Source organism: Apostichopus japonicus, chromosome 16 (genome assembly GCF_037975245.1).
Source record: "Apostichopus japonicus isolate 1M-3 chromosome 16, ASM3797524v1, whole genome shotgun sequence".
NCBI classification, from domain to species: domain Eukaryota; kingdom Metazoa; phylum Echinodermata; class Holothuroidea; order Aspidochirotida; family Stichopodidae; genus Apostichopus; species Apostichopus japonicus.
The window spans coordinates 38645752-38668352 of record NC_092576.1 but is presented as its reverse complement, the minus strand read 5'-3'; the positions used below and the strand labels follow the sequence as shown (position 1 = coordinate 38668352).

The following is a 22601-nucleotide window of genomic DNA, read 5'->3' as shown; positions in this document are numbered from 1 at the left end:
CATTGCCATGCCATGCTGTGTGACCATTCTCATGATTACTACAGATATTGTATTATTCTTATTCTGCCAGATGCAGACGAGAAAATAGTGTAACTCTATTTCCCAAATTATTGAACAAAAAATATTAGTGAATCGCACTGATGAGTTTTTTTTACAACATTTTATTACCCCATTCCCAGTGGGGGGGGGCAGTGGGGAGCAGCCGTTTTCATGGGGGCCTCGCCCCCCCCCCCCGTAGCTAATAACTCGTTCCCGCGCAACACTGTCTACACTGTTAAAACACTGGGTAAAACAAATGTTGGGCAAGTACCCTTTCAACTGTGTTGGTCAAATAGTGCCCAACTTATATATAAAAATGATCGAATCGCAGATTAGTTTGTTTACCCATCGAGTTGGTAAACTCCGTGCTCATATTTGTCCACATGTTGGTCTTTTCTGTCATCGTAATCGTATGTTGGGCGAAATTTCGGTTCTTTATACCATACGCTGGGCAAGCATTCGGCTTTATCTTGGCGACGTTTACCAACGTTGGGCAACTTTGAATGCAAAGTGTGCTTGAGCGCGCGTGCACGACGAAGGGTTACATATTCCGTCGAGTTGACAGCCTCAAAAGTCGAAATGGAAGATCTACTCAAGAGCTGGGGGTTGTTTGTTCCCGACATAATTCAGTCTATGAAAGGTAATCATTTCAGTGAAGGGATTGAAGTAATCGGAATAAACTGGGACGATTCTTTCACACAATTTTCATCAACATTTTGTACTCCTATTCTAGGCCTAGTAGTAATACTAACGTTAGCGTATAGAGCCTATACAGTAGTGTAGCCTATCACAGTGACAAAAGGATACCTGTATACCGACGTACGTACTATATGCCTAGCCTAAATTACAAAAGCGAGTCCTACTCCTAGGCTAGTTAAGGTTAAGTGTGGAGTTCGAACTTCCAATAACCTTTTCTATCCTTTTAATAAGCCTATGGTGATCCGTGGTTGAAATCTTGGGCTTATGTTTACAATGTGTATCGTTTTTATTATGCTACAGTGGCAATCTACAGTAGCTTCAGTATATTACGGTAATTTCTTAGTGTTTATTGTAGATAATATAGAAACTGTAGGTCAAATGACAATAAATTAAGTCAGCAGAGGTCAAACAATGACCTTTAACCATATTACCTCAGGAACAACCAGGTTGATGATGTTAAGTATGTTCTGTATATTTCCCATATTGAATACAGGATCACTATCTTTCTTTGAATGGGAGGGGGTCTCCCAGCTACTTACCTACCCTATTGTTTCTAACCTGATGACTATTGAATTTGGTATTTACTTCCCGATAGACTATTATATTACAACAACCATTGATTTTGAGGTTTTTATGCTTTGCTAAATTTGGCATTTTGGTTTTCACTTGCAGAGGAGAAGGACAACCTCTCATTGCTCATGTTACCACTTATTTTTGGGACCAGGAGCAAGGCCAAAACCGGAGGACGATCAGCGGCAACAGATCATGCTTCATCATTTATTGAATTAAAAAAGGGTATGTCTAAATGCATTATTCATATCAGCTGCTGACTTTGCTTGTAATCAGCTAGGGTTTGAATCTCGTAATCCAAGAATCAGTGGTTCAAATCCCGGCTACATTGTGTCCTTAGGCAAGGCACCCTATCTTGATGGCCTCACTCCACTCAGGTGAAAATGTGAACTTGTGCGGAACCTGAGCAAAACCCTGTGTGGATTACAAAGACTGCAGCAACTTACGCTCCGGGATTGTTGGAGAATTGTGACAGGCTCCACTGATCTGTAAAACCCTTTAAGCTGTATTTTCATCATTATTGTTATTGTTGCTGTTCTTCTTTTTTTTTCTTGTTCTTGTTCTTCTTGTCGTTGGTGGTAGTAGTAGTATTAGTATCAGTAGTATTGGGTGTAGTATTGCTATTGTTGGGCATTGGATTGTGCAAAATCCCAAAGTTCAAAACTAGCATGTACCCATTGTGACCTACATTTATATTTCGAATGGGAAGGAGGTGCCAACTAATGCCCTACGACAATCTTCTTGTTCACTTAGATGATCTTAAGTCAGTTAAGTCCCTCCAAACTAATTCTACATATGAATCAGTGGTGTGCTGGTATCATCCTACTGGTTAGACATATCAAAAGGGAGCGTTTCCATTTTTAATTTATACTACAAGTTCAATAACATATTTGTGATATGCATAAAGTAAATGGTTTTGGCTGTAATATAGAACACACCAGAAATAAATCAATTTGAACATGGAATACTAAAAGCTACTTTTCATTGCTTCTATTGGTTTCACAGGAGCACACCCATTTGCCTTCATACTTACAGGGAATAAGCAGTGAATGAAGATCTCAGCCTTTCATCCTTGAGTTTTACTCAGACTTCAAGCTGACACCATCACAAGTGTTTGTTATCTTGGAGAGGCACGCAGTGAGCGTGCAGACACTCTCTGAAGGAGTCGACATCTGCTATAAAGCACACTACATATTCAACTTGTAGTACCAGCACCACTGCCGAAATGTTTTGGATTTCATTGAAAGTTGCATATATAAACAATCAGGAATGAAGAATCTTTCCTCCTCCATCCGGTCTTTCAGAGCTTTCCTGAAGAATGCTGCCAGTCCTTAAACAGTTTATCACCTGGCTCGGAGCCTTTTTTCCTCGAGGTATCATAATGGGATACATATCCAAAGCCCTAATACCGCTGTTTCAAACTTCGACACAAATTACAAGGTGTCTAGAAATTCATTTTTGAAGCATGCATTTATCATGGAATTGGGTAAAAAAATTGGATGATACGAGTATATGTAGGTTACATTTGTGTAATGAACGTGCTGAAATGGGCAGTTGCCGTGATTTTACGGCTAATTAAGGAACTATTTAGCTATTGTAGCACTTAAGTTAAGATATTTCGCAGAACTAGTCCATAGGAATGTTTATGTACAACTGAACATCTAGATTTGAACTTACTCTGTAATTGTATTCACTTAAATCAAAATGACAACATTATTAAGGGCACCCATGAAAGGCAGAGCTTTAAGCACAATGTGACTGCAAATGTTATTTTGAAACTTACTCTTGATTTGCACCACCAATTAAAATTCTTCCAGCAACTACTGTGTAATGAGCAAGTGTACAATGAACTGACATACTTGTGCTCTTTCTATCCACTATTTTTACATTTTTACATATGTAGAATAGACCCTTCCCCCTTCCCCATCTCAATGTAATGAACTTGCAAACATTCCCTTAGCCTGTGTTACCTTGTATATTTGGAAACTGAAAGGAAACTGAACAGTGTGCCTTACGTGATTAATTTGCATAAGAATATCAGTATAAAATGCATATCAATTAAATTTTACCTTGAAGTTACTCCTCAATGTGTCCTTTTCAGATATAATAGGCCCCTTAGCAGATTTCTCTCAATGCTTCACAGCATTTATTGATTTCCTCCAAAAAGTTTAAATTCTTCATTTCTCTGCGTGACTTACGTGACAAATGTTGAGGGCGATATAATTCGCAATGGGAAAGCATTAATGTTTCGCAGTGGTGACAGAATTTATTTTGGGTTTTCAAAGTTCAGGAACTATAGGCTTCTGACTTAACTACAGACTTGTACGGTACTGAACATGATATTGAAAACAAGTGTAAAATTTCCCTCTGATTTGTGTCTTACGTCACATGGAATGGCCCTAAAGAATGTTATCAGTTTTTAAATCATATGAACATTGTATAGCTTGCTTCACAGCACAGAAACACAGAAATTAGCATAGCAATATATCAAAATTTGCGGACCTTTGTTTTAATTATCATGAAGAACATTTTCAAAGACATTTTTTGGCCAGCCCTCATATCCCCTTTAATTCCATTATTCATTTGAACAAAAGTTTAAGAGTGTTACATTCATGTTCATCTAAAAAAGAGACCTATTCAACAATTTAAAGATGGCTAGTTATGTAGTAATCATTTTGTGGAAAATGTTTTGCCAATATCATTAGATTGTGGAAGACAATTGTTCAAGTGCAAAAGAAATTGCTGTAAATTTTGTACATTCAACTTTGTACATGGTTCCACATAATTATTAATTAATTAATGATGAGTTTAAAGGAACCCAAAGGTAATAAGTGATTAGCTATGGTGATGAAAACATAGGTCCTAACATAGATCTAGAGATGGAGTGAGTCTGACCACAGCAAATTTCCATTTCCTAAACAAGAAAAGACAGCAAGGGCAGTACTGGGCTGAAGGCAGTAAGCATTTAGGTACAAGAACATTGCTGACAACCTGTTTTGCTTCCTGTTTAACTATAGTATGGAGCTTTACACCCCTTGATTGCAGCCCATTTTGATCCACCCTTGCATTGGTTAAATATTAATTTTAACCAGTACACTTTCAGACATGGGTACTCCAGAAATGGAGGGTGTATATGTGATTTTGATCCACATTACTGAAACTTTTGGGGTTAAACTTAAGTTGAAAGGTTAAAATATTAATGCAAAATTGGTGTATGATGTACAAGGGGGATTTTAGTTCTCATGGCAAGGAATCACAAAGCCATTGGTATTTTTTTTCCATAAAATTTATCCTGTGGGATTCTTAAGAAAATTGAGGCCACAAATGTTAATGTCACTTTAGGGAAGGTTGTTTTCAGATCAAAATGAGTTTCCAAGGAATGTGCGTGAACCCTACATAAATGAAACATATGGCTTCATTAATTAATTTATTTCAGTTCATACCCTTGTTTCAAGAATACCGGAATTTAAGACTTCTTATATCAAATTATACTGTTCAGTCAACAATAAGTTTCTTCAACCATTATAGTTATATGTCTTGTTCAAGTTCAGTTCATTCAACAATAAGTTTATTCACCCATGATAGTTATATATGTCTTTTTCAAGGTCAGTGAATAAAGGTGTTCCATGTATTACAAAATACAGTATCTTTCTTTATTTCAAAGGATGTGATGTCTTAGATTTTTTAGAATTCCAACAGTTCTTTTCCATTATTGCCCAACACGATCTAAGAAACCCCCAACAGTTGGAAGTGGTTCAGGATTAACCCAACATTTGGTTGTTGCAAATGCCCAACAAAATCCATGAATTGTCCAACAATTGGGACAAATTTAGTATACACCCAACAGGTGGCTAAATGAACTGCTCAACAGATGGATACATTACTGGTGCCTTAACCCATACGTTGGTTAAATGATTTGCCCAACAAAATGAATGACCCACCCAACAGTTGGGGAAATGGCTAACCTGAACAGTTGGGTAATTCCCCTCCCAACTGTTGAGAATTTATTATACCTATTTGGGTTGGTCAATTTTTGCCCAACTTTTGAGGTTGCTGAATACATGCCCAACGTTGGTTAAAAAGTTGGGTAAATTTTGCCCATTATTTTTAACAGTGTATATACCCTCAAATAGGCTTATTCCCTCTCAGCATAACATACACTATATGCGTACTGCAGGATAAAACTCTGCTGCTCTCATATCAAATGTCGAAAACTTTTGTAAATACTGCTTAATAATAACTCATTGTATAATTACCGGCTGCTTACTTTTCTCTCTTTCTGTTTCCTATTGGTGTTGTCTCATTTGTTTGTTTCTGTCACTGTTGTTATACTGCTGTCTTTACGTATTATGTTCAGCCGAGTTCTTTTGTATTCCTACCTAGTGTAATTTCTATATTGAACTTACTGAATGTATAAGAAAGTGAGCCTCAGTTTTCTCCCGTGGACGAATCGTAAGTACTTTGTAGTGAGCAAGTACTACGCTTAGTCGTTCGTGTTACGTAATTAGCTTATCATTTGAGGAGAGCGGTATACAAACAATTACTACAGTTCTTTCTGAAATCATTATTGAGGAACATAACAGTAAAAGTAGATCTCCTGGTATGGTAAGTCACACATTACTCCGATGTAACTATTTTCCTCTTCCTTCGATGGATTCATAAAGCATCCATGGGTGGGTGGGGGGGGGGTGGGTAGGTGTGCACAAAATTCAAGGTTCAGTGGGATTTGTGCTAACCACACTACATAAAAACGTCCCGACAACTATTGATGCACTAAAGCGGACAATTATTCATTGAATGTTCTGTATTCATATTTCCCAAAAAAGTGAAGCAGTTTACATAACAGAAATTGCACTCTAAAAAACGGGGCACTAGAATAGAACAAATGGTACTATTTCATTAATGCCATGAATCTAATGAAAACAAGCACAGTTTTCAGGGTTTTGCTCTATTGAATTGCTACCATGGTTAGATGACCTTTTTCTGTTATCTGAGTCTGTAAACTAATCAATGACATATATAACGAAGAGTATAAATAGATGAAAACGAACAGTGATATACACTATCTAGTTTATAATATTTAACATGTTCCGGTCAATCTCTAAGACCAGTTTTTTGGAGTGCGCCCCCACTTAATATCGACTGTTCATCGATCCAAAAACTGTTGTTTATGTTTGAATTGATCCGACCGGCTACACAGTAATTTGCTACCATCTCTCGTAGACGTTTCTTCCTGTCAGCAGCATTCGTAGGTAATACGTTTTTCATTCATTATCTAAATGCAATATTACAATATTAATAATTATATTGTTCTCAAAAGGTAAACTAGGGCGAGTTACGATAACTACCTATTCACCGCTCAGTAGACTATTCACAGCTTATATATAACACCTGTTCAATTGAAGCATTACAACTACTACAATACTGTAAGTGTAAGGCAGATATTAGAATGTCAGCCATTCGGCCTGCAGCGTCAATACAGGCGCATCGACCATTACAATATAACGGTGTTTTGACTGTGTTGAGGACGGAGCTTTTATTTGGACATACGCAGTTAGGATATGTTCAGTCTAGGCCTATACGTTTATCACCGCATTAGGATAAAGTCCTACTAAAACAATCTTGCATGCTTTCAAGGTAAGTTTAGTTATAGTACTGCAAATTATGTACACCGATTCTGGATGGTTAGGCTAGACCTAGTAGGATGGTGACTTCGAAGTTCGGCCACTTAAGACTTAAAACACCCCAAAACTAAATCTTCTGGTATAAATCATTTGAAAATATACTTCATATGGTGGGAGAATTTTGTTATAGTACGATACACGGCCAAACTTTCTTTCCTGCAAACTGTTTTCACGTTGTTTTCCAAGAAGATTCTTCGTGATTGTGGAACTGGTATTTCTTGCTAGAGTATTGCGAAGTTCGGACACGCAACCCACAGTGTGGCGCTGGTGATAAAATTGGTGGCGCAGTTGCTTTTTCAGTAATATAACAGACTTCATAGATCTCCGTCATTTTATTGACTAATATGTAAGTAATTTCTTGCACACGGGACATTTTGGAGAGAAAATAACTGTAGCTTCGTACTTTTTGGTGAAATTTGGCTCTTCCTGTAGGTTTTCGTGGTGAAAATCGTGTATTTCTTAGGGTGCCCGAACTTCGCAGTATGCCGAACTTCGCAATACTGACTATACTATAAACGGGTTTGTTTATTTCTGTCAAGATATGCTAGGACTTTACCACTGGCCATAAAACATGGCTGTATGCTGATTTAAATAGCTTGTGTTAAGGAATATAACTGTGTTTATAATAGTTATTAATTCGACACTAATCCGTACGTATAGATACCGAGTAACATATCACTAGGCCCTAAATCCAATCAGACATTCCGATAGCCGAGTTAGCCCTGGTACTGGTAGTGATAATGTATTTGGCCGTGCGGTTACATCGAGAGTGGTAGTAACTCACGTTTAGCAAAGATATTTACTGTAGCAGTGATGATGCTGTAACATTGTAACATTTGCAGCTGCACAATAGGCTACTACTTTAGACACGACAAAAAATGGGCCAACAACAAACATTTTTGAGAGAATATAAAATGCATTGAATTTGTTTACAGTGATAAAAAAACAAAATATTATAATTTAAAACTAGTGTCTGACCAGAGTTTACGTGGCGGTAGCTTGTCAGCGGTTCATACGGGCGTGTGTCGGTTGTATTTACTCTGCATGTGTCGGGGCGAACAGTTAGTTCTTGCGATGACTGTATATAGGTTCCCAGCAAATACAAAACGTCATCATAAAATTTTTAAAAGAGCCTCTAAAATTTGTTTTTATAACGTTAAATGTGGTGTTATGAAAACGTCGGCATAACGTTTTTATGGGATATAAATGTTATATTAATGTTATTTTAATGTTTTAATGAAAACATGTTTTGAAATAATAGCCTGAAAACGTTTTCGTGACATATTTATTACACCACAGATAACATTATCAAAACAAAAAACGAAACGTTTTAAAAACGTTTTTGTGTTTGCTGGGTTAAGGCCTGATTAACCGCGTTAATGCTAATGTGATGATCGATGAGTGTACAGAGTAGGGAACGAGAAACGGGGAAAGTAATATAAACTTCTATTTCACAAATATCATGTAATGTCAACACACTATTTTCTAACTTATCTCTTACGATTTTCTCATGCAAGAAAGACTGTTACAGATGAGTGTGGGTTCGTACTGTTCACCCAGAAAGATATAAAGAGAATTCAAACAAACGACTTTTTACATGTTATAAACCATTCATTTCAGCTGTTAGGTGTAGCTAATGGGTTATATTATCAGGTATAGATATCTCCCAGCCGTGACATTTATTGTGTGTTTGTTATGGAGAGTTTGTTCAGGGCAAAGGGGGGGGGGGTGGATAACGTTATGTAAAATAGGCCCAGCTGAAGTACTGCTTTAGAGTAGACACGACAAAGAATAAGCCTACAACAAACATTGCATAGACAAATTCATAGGCGTGGAATGTGTTGCACAATCATTATATGAAATAGCGTTTACGTGACGTTGCTTGTTACGGTATTTACACGGGTCGTGTTTACTCCGTATATGTCGGGAAGGCATGTTCGTTCTTACTGTATGCAGGTTGAGGCGTTTTAAACAGTACATATAAGGGATTGAGGGGGGGGGGGGTGGTGATAATATAAATTGCAACTAAGCTTGTCAGGTACTATCACATAATATTTTCTAACTTACTTTTACTATGTTATCATGCAAGAGTAGTACATATGAGAAGATTGAGAGAATTAAAAGAAAATACAGTTTAAATGTTATAAAAATTAAGATGTGTCGTGAGGTAACGTACATTCTTGCGGTTACATTATGTAGATTTAGGTCTTACAACCGCGCTTATACTAGTGTGATGAACGATGAGTGTACAGACGTGATAGTTTAATGTTTACGATTTTCTAATTAATTTCTTAGCATGTTATTTTTCAAGACTGGTACAAATAAGTTTGTGTTTGAAGACCAAGCTATGATGAAGAAAATGTTAAAGTGCCTGATTAAATTTACTTGCTACAAATCATTGATACCAGTTGTTAGGTATAGCGAATGGGTTTTACTACCATGTATATTGTTATCACCCAGCCGGCACATGTGTTGTTCTGTCGAGTTAGTCTGGTAGGGCGGAAGAGGGGTGGGGGCGTGGTGGTTAAAGGGCAGATTGACAATACCTTAGCCTAAATGATTTAACTCGAGATCTGCAATCACTTGTATAAATTTATACTCGAGGCTATTCCTATATTTTTATGGGGAAAGCATTTTGTTTTCCTTATAGTCGAAACCAAATTTGACTATCCTACTGTACGTACTCACGGTAACTCAACACATCGGTAGTGAGTTCAACTCTGTTTTTCATATTGTTCATTTATTTATTTGTAATTTTGCAGTTTCTTTTCAAAATTAATTCTTCGTTTTATTTTGGAGAGGGACCTGGGCATTAGTATTGCTTTTATTTGAATTTCTAAGAAAATATATTACTCTGTTAACAGTGGTAAGTATGTTTAGTACTATTTATGTCCATGAGGTCATGTATCTAAAGTGTAATCTTTCATCCATCTCTCTTCAGATCCCAATATGTGATCTAACCCTGCAGTGGTCCTTCAGTAAGGTTGACAACAATACCATCATCCTCCGGTCTGGTATTGCTCTACCAAGCCTCTCATCACTGGAGAAGTTATTGGTGAATGCAGACACGAACTACCAACCAGAACTTACTGAGGAAGATATTGTAGGATTATTGCACTATGTACTGCCGTCTAAGAAATTCAGGAAACTCTGGTAAGTAACTTACAAGATAAAATCAATATGAGGAGAGGAAAGTTTTTATAATTACAAAAGATTTAATAAATTATTCGATTATTTAATCCTGTACATTCAAAGGAACCGACAAAAGGTAATAGACAACAAATAGCATCAAAGATGCCGTCATACAGGAACAGGTTGGTTTGGCCGGATAAATTGGAAGTTTAAGGTTATCTGAATGCAATTAATAAGATAAACTTGTTTATAAAGCTTTATTTCGTAAATATTTTTTATCGCGGCCCAGGGGGGGGGGGGTTGAACTTCCAGTAAGACTGTTGCGATACGAGATTGTCCTTGTATAACAATGCTTCGATTTCCGCAAAATGTTTTGTAGGCAAGGCTTATTTGAGTGTATTTGTAGAATAGAGATACGTATGAGTGGAGTGCAGTAAATTCGTCAAACAGATATCGCGGTATATATTATGACAAACCACGCCGCCTATTTTCAATTCAAATCAAGGCGTAAATTATGCCAAATATAGGTGAAAATAAGAGAAGCATTGACAACCGGTTGTTTCTTTTTTCTTTATACATTTTAGACATTACATTTCCTAACAATGTTTAGAGGCAATTACAAGAGTAAAAATTCTTAAAAAACAAATCACCCTAAATAATTCAAGAAAGTCATCATTACTAATTACTAATTGGTTGCCAACAAAATCAGTGAGTCATTGCGTAAATCATGCACACAATTTTGGTTTCAATCGTAAAACTTCTTGTGTTGTTCTTTGATGAACAGTTAAAATCAAAGCCAAAGAAACTGCAAACATCGGAGTAATGATTTTGTAGGAATTTATGACCCAAGTAAGATAGAGTCCTGTTGAGTGTGAAAACATGTATGAAGAAAAACATTAACAATTAAACAAGATGATTTTCTCTGTTTTATGAAAGAAAACTATATTGCTGGTTATTGGCTACATTGTATTAAAACAGAGAGGTACAGGTTTACCGATTGTCAAGGTGACCTTCAGCGGTACATTTTTTTGATGTATTCACAGTAACTAAGAGATGTAACAAAATATGTACTTTAGCTGTGCAGGTGTTCAACCACGTGACACATGTGATTGACAGGTCATATATACAGGATACAATGAACATGGTGAAACGTAGACGGCGTGCGTGTTGGTAAAGATTATAATGAAAGGAAAATAGACATTCCGTAATAGGTCTGTGTATAGACGTTAAATATTAGATGTATATTATAATGAAAGAGATTCGTTAATACGCGTGATTTAAAGGAGGTGAAGTCTCTGATTATGCGAATGTTGAAAGGAAGCCCGTTCCATACATCATGTGCAGCGACGGAAAAAGCTGCGTGGCTTAGTGTTTCTTGTTATTCGTGCTGCGTGGAACGAGAGTAATAGGCTTAGGGCGAAGGGTGCGTGTTGGGTACTCGAAGTGTGATCAACTCAGACAGGTAAGAAGGTGCCATTCCGTGCAAGCATATAAATTCAGTAATTCAAATCTTGAATTTTATACGTTGGTTTATTCAATAGAACTGTCATATCAATTGCAAATATTTGCATTTTGTTGATAACATTAATGAGGTATTCCCTGTTTTTTAGTAGGTTACCTGGCTATAATAAGGTCAGCTGTTTGTTAGTATTTAAAGAGAAACACAAGATCATTTGACAAATATATATTTTTATATCACAGGTTTCTTAACTGCACATTACCTGAATCTATCAGACCAGAGAAAATCCCAGAAGAATTAAAAAGACGGAATGTACAAGGTATGGTTATGTGTGTGAAACGTATGGCTAACACTACAGTATGTTACAATACAAGGTATGGCTAACACTACAGTGTGTTACAATACAAGGTATGGCTGACACTACACTATGTTACAATAAAAGGTATTGCTAACACTACAGCATGTTACAATACAATGTATGGATCACACTACCGTATGTTGCAATACAAGGTATGGCTAACACTACAATATGTTACAATACAAGGTATGGCTAACACTACAGTGTGTTACAATACAAGGTATGGCTGACACTACACTATGTTACAATAAAAGGTATTGCTAACACTACAGTATGTTACAATACAAGGTATGGCTAACACTACAGTATGTTGCTATACAAGGTATGGCTAACACTACAATATGTAACAATACAAGGTATGGCTAACACTACAGTGTGTTACAATACAAGGTATGGCTAACACTACAGTGTGTTACAATACAAAATATATCTAACACTACACTATGTTACAATACAATATATTGCTAACACTACAGTATGTTACAATACAAGGTATGGCTAACACTACAGTATGTTACAATACAAGGTATGGCTAACACTACAGTATGTTACAATACAAGGCCTGGCTAACACTATAGTACTGTATGTTACAATACAAGGTATGGCTAACGCTACAGTGTGTTACAATACAAGGTATGGTTGACACTACACTATGTTACAATAAAAGGTATGGCTAACACTACAGTGTGTTACAATACAAGGTATGGCTAACACTACAGTATGTTACAATACAAGACCTGGCTAACACTATAGTACTGTATGTAACAATACAAGGTATGGCTAACACTACAGTATGTTGCAATACAAGGTATGGCCAACACTACAGTATGTTACAATAAAAGGTATGGCTAACACTACACTATGTTACAATAAAAGGTATTGCTAACACTACAGTGTGTTACAATACAATGTATGGATAACACTACCGTATGTTGCAATACAAGGTATGGCTAACGCTACAGTGTGTTACAATATGGCTAACACTACAGTATGTTACAATACAAGGTATGGCTAACACTACAGTATGTTACAATACAAGGTCTGGCTAACACTACAGTATGTTAAAATACAAGGTCTGGCTAACACTACACTATGTTACAATACAAGGTATGGCTAACACTACAGTATGTTGCAATACAAGGTATGGCTAACACTACAATATGTAACAATACAAGGTATGGCTAACACTACAGTATGTTACAATACAAGGTATATCTGACACTACACTATGTTACAATACAATGTATTGCTAACACTACAGTATGTTACAATACAAGGTATGGCTAACACTACAGTATGTTACAATACAAGGTATGGCTAACACTACAGTATGTTACAATACAAGGCCTGGCTAACACTATAGTACTGTATGTAACAATACAAGGTATGGCTAACGCTACAGTGTGTTACAATACAAGGTATGGCTGACACTACCCTATGTTACAATAAAAGGTATTGCTAACACTACAGTGTGTTACAATACAAGGTATGGCTAACACTACAGTATGTTGCAATACAAGGTATGGCAAACACTACAGTATTTTGCAATACAAGGTATGGCTAACACTACACTATGTTACAATAAAAGGTATTGCTAACACTACAGTGTGTAACAATACAATGTATGGATAACACTACCGTATGTTGCAATACAAGGTATGGCTAACGCTACAGTATGTTGCAATACAAGGTATAGCTAACACTACAGTATGTTACAATACAAGGCCTGGCTAACACTATAGTACTGTATGTTACAATAAGAGGTATGGCTAACGCTACAGTGTGTTACAAGGCCTGGCTAACACTACAGTACTGTATGTTACAATAAGAATTATGGCTAACGCTACAGTGTGTTACAATATGGCTAACACTACAGTATGTTACAATACAAGGTATGGCTAACACTACAGTATGTTACAATACAAGGTCTGGCTAACACTACAGTATGTTACAATACAAGGTCTGGCTAACACTACACTATGTTACAATAAAAGGTATTGCTAACACTACAGTATGTTACAATACAAAGTATGGCTAACATCACAGTATGTTACATTACAAGGCATGGCTAATGCTACACTATGTTACAATACAAGGCCTGGCTAACACTACAGTATGTTACAATAAAAGATATTGCTAACACTACATTATGTTACATTACAAGGTATGGCCAACACTACAGTATGTTACAATAAAAGGTATGGCTAACACTACAGTATGTTACAATACAAAGTATGGCTAACATCACAGTATGTTACATCACAAGGTATTGCTAACGCTACAGTATGTTACAATACAAGGCCTGGCTAACACTACAGTATGTTACATTAAAAGAGTTTGCTAACACTACAGTATTCTACATTACAAGGTATGGATAACACTACAGTATGTTACAATACAAGGTGTGGCTAACACTACAGTATGTTACAATACAAGGTATGGCTAACACTACACTATGTTACAATAAAAGGTATTGCTAACACTACAGTATGTTACATTACAAGGTATGGCTAAGACTACAGTATGTTACAATATCATGTATACTGGTTACAGTACAGACTGTGTAATGTAACAAACACTTGTTATACCACAGTGATATTAAACTACTCTACCTGTACTGTGCTGTGGCGATCATATGTTGTTGATAAAACATTACAAATTGATGTATTTGTATTGCATTGTTCAAACAAACTCCCTAATATCAGACGTTGATTCAAGGTATGACAGACTTACACCATAAGTATATAAATAACAGAATGGGTGTACATGAATGTTATTATTAATGAGATGAGTACTATGACGCCATTAGTGATAGTGATACTATTGTGTGAATGCAACAATTAACCAGGGCTGGTGAGATGATATAATTGCTATCATAATAAGTGATATTCCACCATCTACGTCAGTAATATACTAGACTGGAAACAATAAGCAAACAAGCAAAATCCAAGTTTAAAATAGCAAATAAATATTTACTGCCATTCAGCTAATATTGGATCTTTTCTTTCATTTTGTTACTAATTATTTAGCTTTAGGGCAACAATGCTGATACATCATATTTTATTTAGAATATTTGAAAACAATGCCATGTTGTTACAATGTAAGATTAGTTTATTGCTGTGAGGGAATGTTCAGCGAATGTCATAGTGATGGTAGGCCAGTGTGATCCTATATAAAAATCCTGCAGGTAAAAATGGTTGTTTTTATATCATATATATCTATTTAAAAGAAAAATAGGTAGCTTAGTTTTAATTTATCGAGAGTCTTAAATACATAGCTCCGGTTAAGTTAAAGGCGATATCGCTCGTAGACTTTTTTTTGAGGGCGCTGGCATCATCGAGGTTTCAGCGAGGTTTACGGGGACCCCTATTAATCACGTGACCTCGGTGGTAAATTTAGATCAGTGAATAGCACAGGCAAGCGTATGCGCAACAAGCCCGTACCCATTGCACACATAATGTTATAACACAGCATTTCAGTTTACTGTACTGTTTACCGCATAGGACCTTCGTCCTCGATAGTTTGTTGTTTGCGTGCCTTTTGAGTAAAGAATACTGTACGATTTTCGTCCAAATACATTCGATTAGAGTATTGTGACAATCATGGAAAAAGGATCAGGGCAAGAAGAATCGGGCGAAATAAAACGACCTTATCCTGGAACGAGCGTAGGTTAGGTTTAAGTGGAGGAAGGCCTTTGTTGCATGGACCTGACAAAAACAGCAGTGCAAAGGAACAGCAGCGACGAAGAGATGCCACGAAGATCTATCTTCTACGTTCCTATGTAAGCTGGCAAATGGAGAAAGAACTATACAGACATGTCCATGATTTGACTTCTGTGAGCAACGTATATTTCGCAGGACATTTGCTTCAGGACCACACAAAAAGGTAATGATTTGCTAAGCTAGGCTAAAACTGTATAGGGTAGTTGTCCTAGGTTACATGTATAGCCTAACAGTTTTGCGAAGTACAGAATACTGTCAAGTTCGGACACCCCTAAGAAATACACGATTTCACAATGATAACCTACAAGCAAAAGCCAGTATCACTAAAAACTACGAAGCTACAGTTATTTCCTCTGCAAAATGACCTGTGTGCAAGTATGTACGTATATATTTGTCAATAAAATGAAGATAACGGAGTTTTGGGGTATTTTAAGGCTTAGGTGTTCGAATTTCGCAGTGTCTAGTATGCTATTGTATTTGTAACATACATGATTTGATATGCCTAGGCCATGTAACTAGTCCTATCATTCATTATTTTTCCAATGGGCCTAGCGTATGCTAACCTTATCATACTTATCCTAGCACAAAGTAGCAGTAAGTTGTATTACTGAGTCAGCATCATCACTGTTTGTGAATGCTTGTCATGAAGATACTGTATACAGTTAAAAATGAAAGTATCCTTTCTAAAGAAGACTGACACATATTTATGCAATGGAAAGCTGGGCCTTCTCATCACCAAACAGTAAACTGTTTTTGCCTCAACAAATTGATGGAAATATATTTTCTAACCACTAGGCCTTGGTGATCTGTTCATCCCCACCCCCTCCAGGTTCTAAATTGTTATCAGCTGTCCTTGTTTGAAGAAGATATTCTTGTGAATGAGCATTTGAAAAAAAGAAAGAAGTTTGAAGCCTCATCTTTGCCCAGTCATAATTAACTAGGCATATATAGAACTAAGGCCTATTGTAATAAGTATCTGAATTTAGTGTTCAAAGTAACTGCATCCCCTAATTTTGTAATATGCACCAGTGAGGAAGGCCTACTGTGCTGTACACGCACAACCACATGGACCTGCAGTTTTTCCTATAAAAATAATGCATCTACATAAATACTTTAGAATCACTCCTAACTGATTCACATGTTTTCACACCGCTACATATGCAACTATACCTTAGGTTTTTCTAAGGTCAGCCACAGCCAGCATATACGCAATCAAGTTTTAATGGTTCATTTGGGCAACGGGGTGTACATGTTATCTACTGACTCAATCATGTGTACATTTCTGCATTTGGGATTTTTGAAGGAACCCAACTGCTATGCAAGAACTAAGGTAAATTAGCCTCACAAATTGAGGGAACATATTAGTACATATAGCTACACCTATATAAACCTTTATATTGCCATGCCTGGAGGTAAGAAAGTACCAGTTTTTTGTGTAGGCCTGATGCTATAATGTTGTGATAATTTATCATATTTTTATATATGGGTCCATCCATGCCAAATCAACAGTGGCCTCCATGCCCACCCTCTCAGAATTGCCTGAAATTGATATGGTGTCTTGCAATATGTCTCAAAGGATGAAATTGGGCAAAAAAAAATGGAAAACTTTTTGGTTGCTAGGATACGGCCCGCCTAGCAACCAAATCCAGATTGCATTTTAAGAGCCCTAAATGATCTGATGTTTAGTGTTCAAAAATTTTAATCTATTAAATTTGGTGACCGTAACTATCTCTTGTGGAGAGTGATCTAGCGTTAATGGTAGTCTGAAAACTAGCTATGCATGTAAACAGGAATTTTTCACAATGGTGGGCTTATGTCATGGAGTAAGCTAGCATCTCAATTCTCACTCATGAAACCAACTGCTCACATAAACAGGAAGTTTACACAGTAGGTAAATAATGAGTGTACATCAAACTTTGATCAAAAGACTGGACATCTTTTAGTGATATGAAACCAATCAGTTCACTTAGACAGGAAGTTTACATAGTAAATTGTACATTGACATGTGAGCTCAGGTTGTTGAGCAAGCAGTTGGGCAACACAAAATTATCCTCACAATTTTCTTGAAAGGTACCACGGTTTTAGGATATGTTGAAGAAGAGTATGAAAGAATATATCATCCTTATCTGGGTTTAAATCATTGTGGGTTAACAATATGTTATTATTGAAATCTGCCAAAGTGTTTGTTTGTTACTTTTCTCTTTCATATTTTTTCTTGGGTAGGTATGATAAAAACATGTTTGTTTGTAATAATCATTACCAGATTCATTACGCATACAATTAAGCTTGGGGTGTACAGTAAAATTACTATTTCAGTTATAAGATTTACGGACATTTTTTTTGTTTCATTGAACAGGTGTTAAATGCATCTTTCCAGAAGGATGCCGAAAGTCAAACAGAGGCATTCTCAGCAGCTGTCACCACAGAAAGATCAGTTGACACTCAGAAAGGAGAAGGTAAATTTATATGTTTATCCTTGCATGAATAACAGACTGGAAGAGCAGTGCTAATCTTATATCTGATCTGATGTGATCAGAAAAATAATATAATTTCATTCTCATTAAATTCCTAAAGAAAAGAAAAAAATGGTAGCATATTGCTCATCCACTAAAAAGGGTACATGTGTATGAGAATTTATATAAAAGTCAGTGGGCCTGATATTATGAGGATCTTCTTTAGAGGCAATAGACACAATAGAGCCTGGTACAGAGAGGACATGATGAACACAAAGAAAGAAGTTAATGGTGTATTGAAAAAAAGGAGTCAGGGAAAGCAGAGGTATTTAGATAAACTGTGGAGTACAAAGCGAGGATTAAGAAAGGAGAGAGGGGGAATGAACTATGGCAGAATACAGAGATGGAGCAGGATTAAGTTAGCACAGGCGTAGGAGCCTCATTTGATTTGTGGGGGGCTGAAACGACTTGCCCGAAAAATATATCCGAAATTTTCGTGCGCTCCGCGCGCGATCAACATGTTGTTGTGCATATCATATAGGCATTCATCGGTTATTACATCACATGCCAATCACATACAATCTTATTAGCCTTCCATATTGGTTAAAATTATTGGGGAATCTGTAAAACAAAAATGATCATAACAATATAAGTTTAAACATTGAAAAACACATTGGAAAGCAGAGGTATTTAGATAAACTGTGGAGTACAAAGCGAGGATTAAGAAAGGAGAGAGGGGGAATGAACTATGGCAGAATACAGAGATGGAGCAGGATTAAGTTAGCATAGGCGTAGGAGCCTCATTTGATTTGTGGGGGGCTGAAACGACTTGCCCGAAAAATATATCCGAAATTTTCGTGCGCTCCGCGCGCGATCAACATGTTGTTGTGCATATCATATAGGCATTCATCGGTTATTACATCACATGCCAATCACATACAATCTTATTAGCCTTCCATATTGGTTAAAATTATTGGGGAAACTGTAAAACAAAAATGATCATAACAATATAAGTTTAAACATTGAAAAACACATTGGAAAGCAGAGGTATTTAGATAAACTGTGGAGTACAAAGCGAGGATTAAGAAAGGAGAGAGGGGGAATGAACTATGGCAGAATACAGAGATGGAGCAGGATTAAGTTAGCATAGGCGTAGGAGCCTCATTTGATTTGTGGGGGGCTGAAACGACTTGCCCGAAAAATATATCCGAAATTTTCGTGCGCTCCGCGCGCGATCAACATGTTGTTGTGCATATCATATAGGCATTCATCGGTTATTACATCACATGCCAATCACATACAATCTTATTAGCCTTCCATATTGGTTAAAATTATTGGGGAATCTGTAAAACAAAAATGATCATAACAATATAAGTTTAAACATTGAAAAACACATTGCAAAATATTCTTCTTTCAGTAGGTGCCCGAAAAATTCTCAGCATATTGCCCGAATTTTCACCAAAAAATGTGAAAAACACACTGCAAATTATTCTTTTTTTAAGTAGGTGCCCGTAGAATTCTCAGCATATTGCCGGAATTTTCACCGAAAAAAGGGGAAAACACATTGCAAATTATTCTTCTTTCAGTAGGTGCCCGAAAAAATTCTCAGCATTTTGCCCGAATTTTCACCAAAAAATGTGAAAAACACACTGAAAATTATCCCTTTTCAGTAGGTGCCCGAAAAATTCTCAGCATATTGCCCGAATTTTCACCCAAAAATGTGCAAAACACACTGCATATTATTCTTTTTTTAAGTAGGTGCCCGAAAAATTCTCAGCATATTGCCCGAATTTTCACCAAAAGTTTTGGTTGGGGGGGCTGCAGCCCCCCCCCCCCAGCCCCCAGCCTCCTACGCCTATGTAAGTTAGTCATGTCCTTCTTGTATATTGAGCCCATTCAGTTGAATGGTGCTAAGGCATTCCGTCCACTCTCTCTTTCTCTGCTGTGGTGTACTATGTCTGAGATGGTTAGTCTACGAATTTAGTTACCTGTTGGGACATGTCTTACTTTTATGGTATGATTGGGGAACTGAAAGTGTTCCCCTACTGGAGTCTCCATTTTCATTGTATTGACCTGTGACTAGAACTGCTTATTGAGGGTGGTCTTGGTTTCACCAACATACTTGTAACTTCAATATCTTCTACTTCAATGTCCTCTAAACTCAATGACACCATTTAAATTGAAATATCAGTTTCCAGTGCTGCGAAAGTGTGATAAGTTCTAAACAAAAGTATATTTTTAGTCACAGCCATAGTAGCTATAGCAGGATACTTGCAATCTAGTAACAAATGTTTTATGTAATCTTTACAGATACTTCTGATCCAGTTACTTCAACACCTCTCAAGAAGCCATCTGCCATGTTCTGTCCAATGTCACCAGCAGGATTAGATATGGAGCAGCATGGGAGAGAAACATCAGACCATACAAATACACATTGCCACATTTACATGATCCTGAACAAAAGAGATCATACATATGGCAGGGGCAAGCACTTTTCCCAGACTTTTATTGACAGGTTGTGCGACATTCACGTTGGATTAGCAGCTATTGATACATCTGCATCACCAGATTGAGATAAATTGCTTTCGTCCATTTTGTTCGATAGTAGCTATGACTGTGAATCAGAAGCTTGGCCACCCTCTAAGTCAAGGTGGGCAAGGTTGGGGAAATTCAATCAAGGAGTAACAATCAGAGAATGGCCAGCTTTGTATTATTGTATATAGGCCTACACACAGCGGGTATAAATATCTGTATCGGTTTATTTATACTGGTGTTCATATCCGTTGCCAGGAGGCAGGAGGGGATATGATTTGAACGTGGGGAGGGTGTGGGGAAGGGGTGGGGAAGGGGTCCCCTTTGAAGTGTTCAAACAGTGCTACATTTTACATCTATCTTCTTGAATCACATGTATATTAAACACCCCTATAGACACGATCAATCAGTCCTGTCTCTCACCTCCTCTCATGCACTGGTGTATTTATTCCCTGGCAACATAACAGTTAGGCATAGTAAGGGTCAGAGGTCATCACAACTTAAAGAGTTGTGTGAGTCCCTGTGGTCTCTTACATCCTTGTAGCAGTAGGGAGAAGAAGCCTAATAGATCAGAAACCATGATTATCTTCTGTTGTGTCTTATTTTGCAGCATCCTTGAAACATTATATCCTTCCCCTTTGATTTCTTGATGTCATAAGCTGTATTTATGTGGTGCAATATTTAATTCCAGTATTGAGATTGTATATTCTTCTTGTGTATTTGACAGTATCCCAGTGATCTCCATTTTCTGCTCTTGGTTTTCTTTTCTCTGTATTTCATATCATATCTATCTCTACCCCTAACCTCCATCTCCACATTTTCTTTACTTTCTTCCTCCATCCCTTCATCTGTCTTTCACTCTTTCTTTTTTGACTTCTTTCCTTCCCTCTGTTTACCCTGTATGTTTTAGTTTGCCGACTCCCCCCCCTTACATCTTACCCCCCTAAAAAATGTTCACAAGGTTGACAAGTCTCCCCATGCTAGTCCCAAGTTATACACCTTTGTTGTGGTGACCGTTCACTATACTTGCGGATCAAATGGAAAGCCCCACCCCTTACTTCCCCAGTGTCATAAATCGGCAAATGGAAGATTATTCGGAGTTGTTCGTGATGGTTCAATGGTCTTATAGTCAGGCATAGGCCTATATGGTTCTCTTTGTCCTTCATTGTCGTCGAAGTTTGAAATGAATTAATCGTGCTAGAAACTTCCGGGCAATGTTTAATTTTCTGTGGCAAGAAAAAAAAGCCCCCCCCCCCTTCCAGTGTCCCTCCTGGTTGACTAGAGCCTGTACGCCTATATTGTCACATAATAGCAGGCATGAGACTCTTCCGCGGAAACGCGGATTTCCGATTTTTTTTTTTTCATTTTCGCGTTTTTTCTCGTAATTCGCGTTTTTTATTATTTTTTTGATTTAATTTTTTTTTTTTTTTGCCGAACATGCTGGACTGTGAAGGGAAGGAACACCGAATTTGACCAGTGGTGGAATCAAGTAGCACAAAGCAAGCAAAAAAGCCTTTTTTGGTTCAAAAAAGCTAATGGATAAATTATACAAGCAGAAATTCCACACTTTTTTGGCGAGTTACGTGATGTGATAGATTCCATCTAGAGTCCACCATTTTGCATCTAAGCCCTCCTTACCTGACCTCCCCCAGGACGGCGATCGATAAATTTCAGATTTTTTTCCCCCGACTCAGTCTCATCCCTGTAATAGTATAGATAAGTATGAGCCATGCAGACAGCTTTTTTTTTTAAATTCAATCCAATTTGAGTTATAGTTTTGAGTTGTAATTCGAGTCAATAAACTGACGTGATTTAGAAAAAAAAAAAAGTTGCTAGAAAAAAAAAAGTTGTTTGCTTTGACTGCAGATGTTCAGCGAGTCACTTTTCAATGGAAATAACTTTTAATGTATTGTTCATGTACTTATTCCCTTTTTGCCAATCCTTTCTAAAGAG

At 37.1% G+C, this 22601-nt stretch overlaps 3 protein-coding genes across 6 annotated transcripts in view; all 3 read left to right on the top strand.

The window, feature by feature from the left end:
- The window catches only part of LOC139982295 (uncharacterized), a 148765-nt gene that overhangs the window by 33314 nt on the left and 92850 nt on the right, over positions 1-22601 (top strand). The gene's annotated exons all lie outside the window — the stretch shown is intronic.
- Positions 1-22601, top strand: part of LOC139982535 (uncharacterized) — a 101981-nt gene that overhangs the window by 58872 nt on the left and 20508 nt on the right. The window lies entirely within an intron of this gene.
- LOC139983043 (uncharacterized) lies at positions 15485-21705 on the top strand. Of its 2 annotated transcripts, none has more exons than XR_011798485.1 (3): positions 15485-15826; positions 18020-18119; positions 20427-21705. XR_011798485.1 is itself a non-coding variant. In XM_071996376.1 (3 exons), exons 1-3 carry the CDS (start codon positions 16024-16026, stop codon positions 20687-20689), a joined length of 378 nt encoding a protein of 125 aa, XP_071852477.1. In that variant the 5' UTR covers positions 15876-16023; the 3' UTR covers positions 20690-21705. The 2 variants fall into 2 exon arrangements, 1 of the variants encoding a protein (XP_071852477.1); XM_071996376.1 differs by lacking the exon at positions 15485-15826 and adding an exon at positions 15876-16038.

Coding starts and splice junctions, on each gene's coding strand:
- LOC139983043 (XM_071996376.1), top strand. Junction 18,120..20,426: donor TGACACTCAGAAAGGAGAAG/GTAAATTTATAT, acceptor TAATCTTTACAG/ATACTTCTGATCCAGTTACT.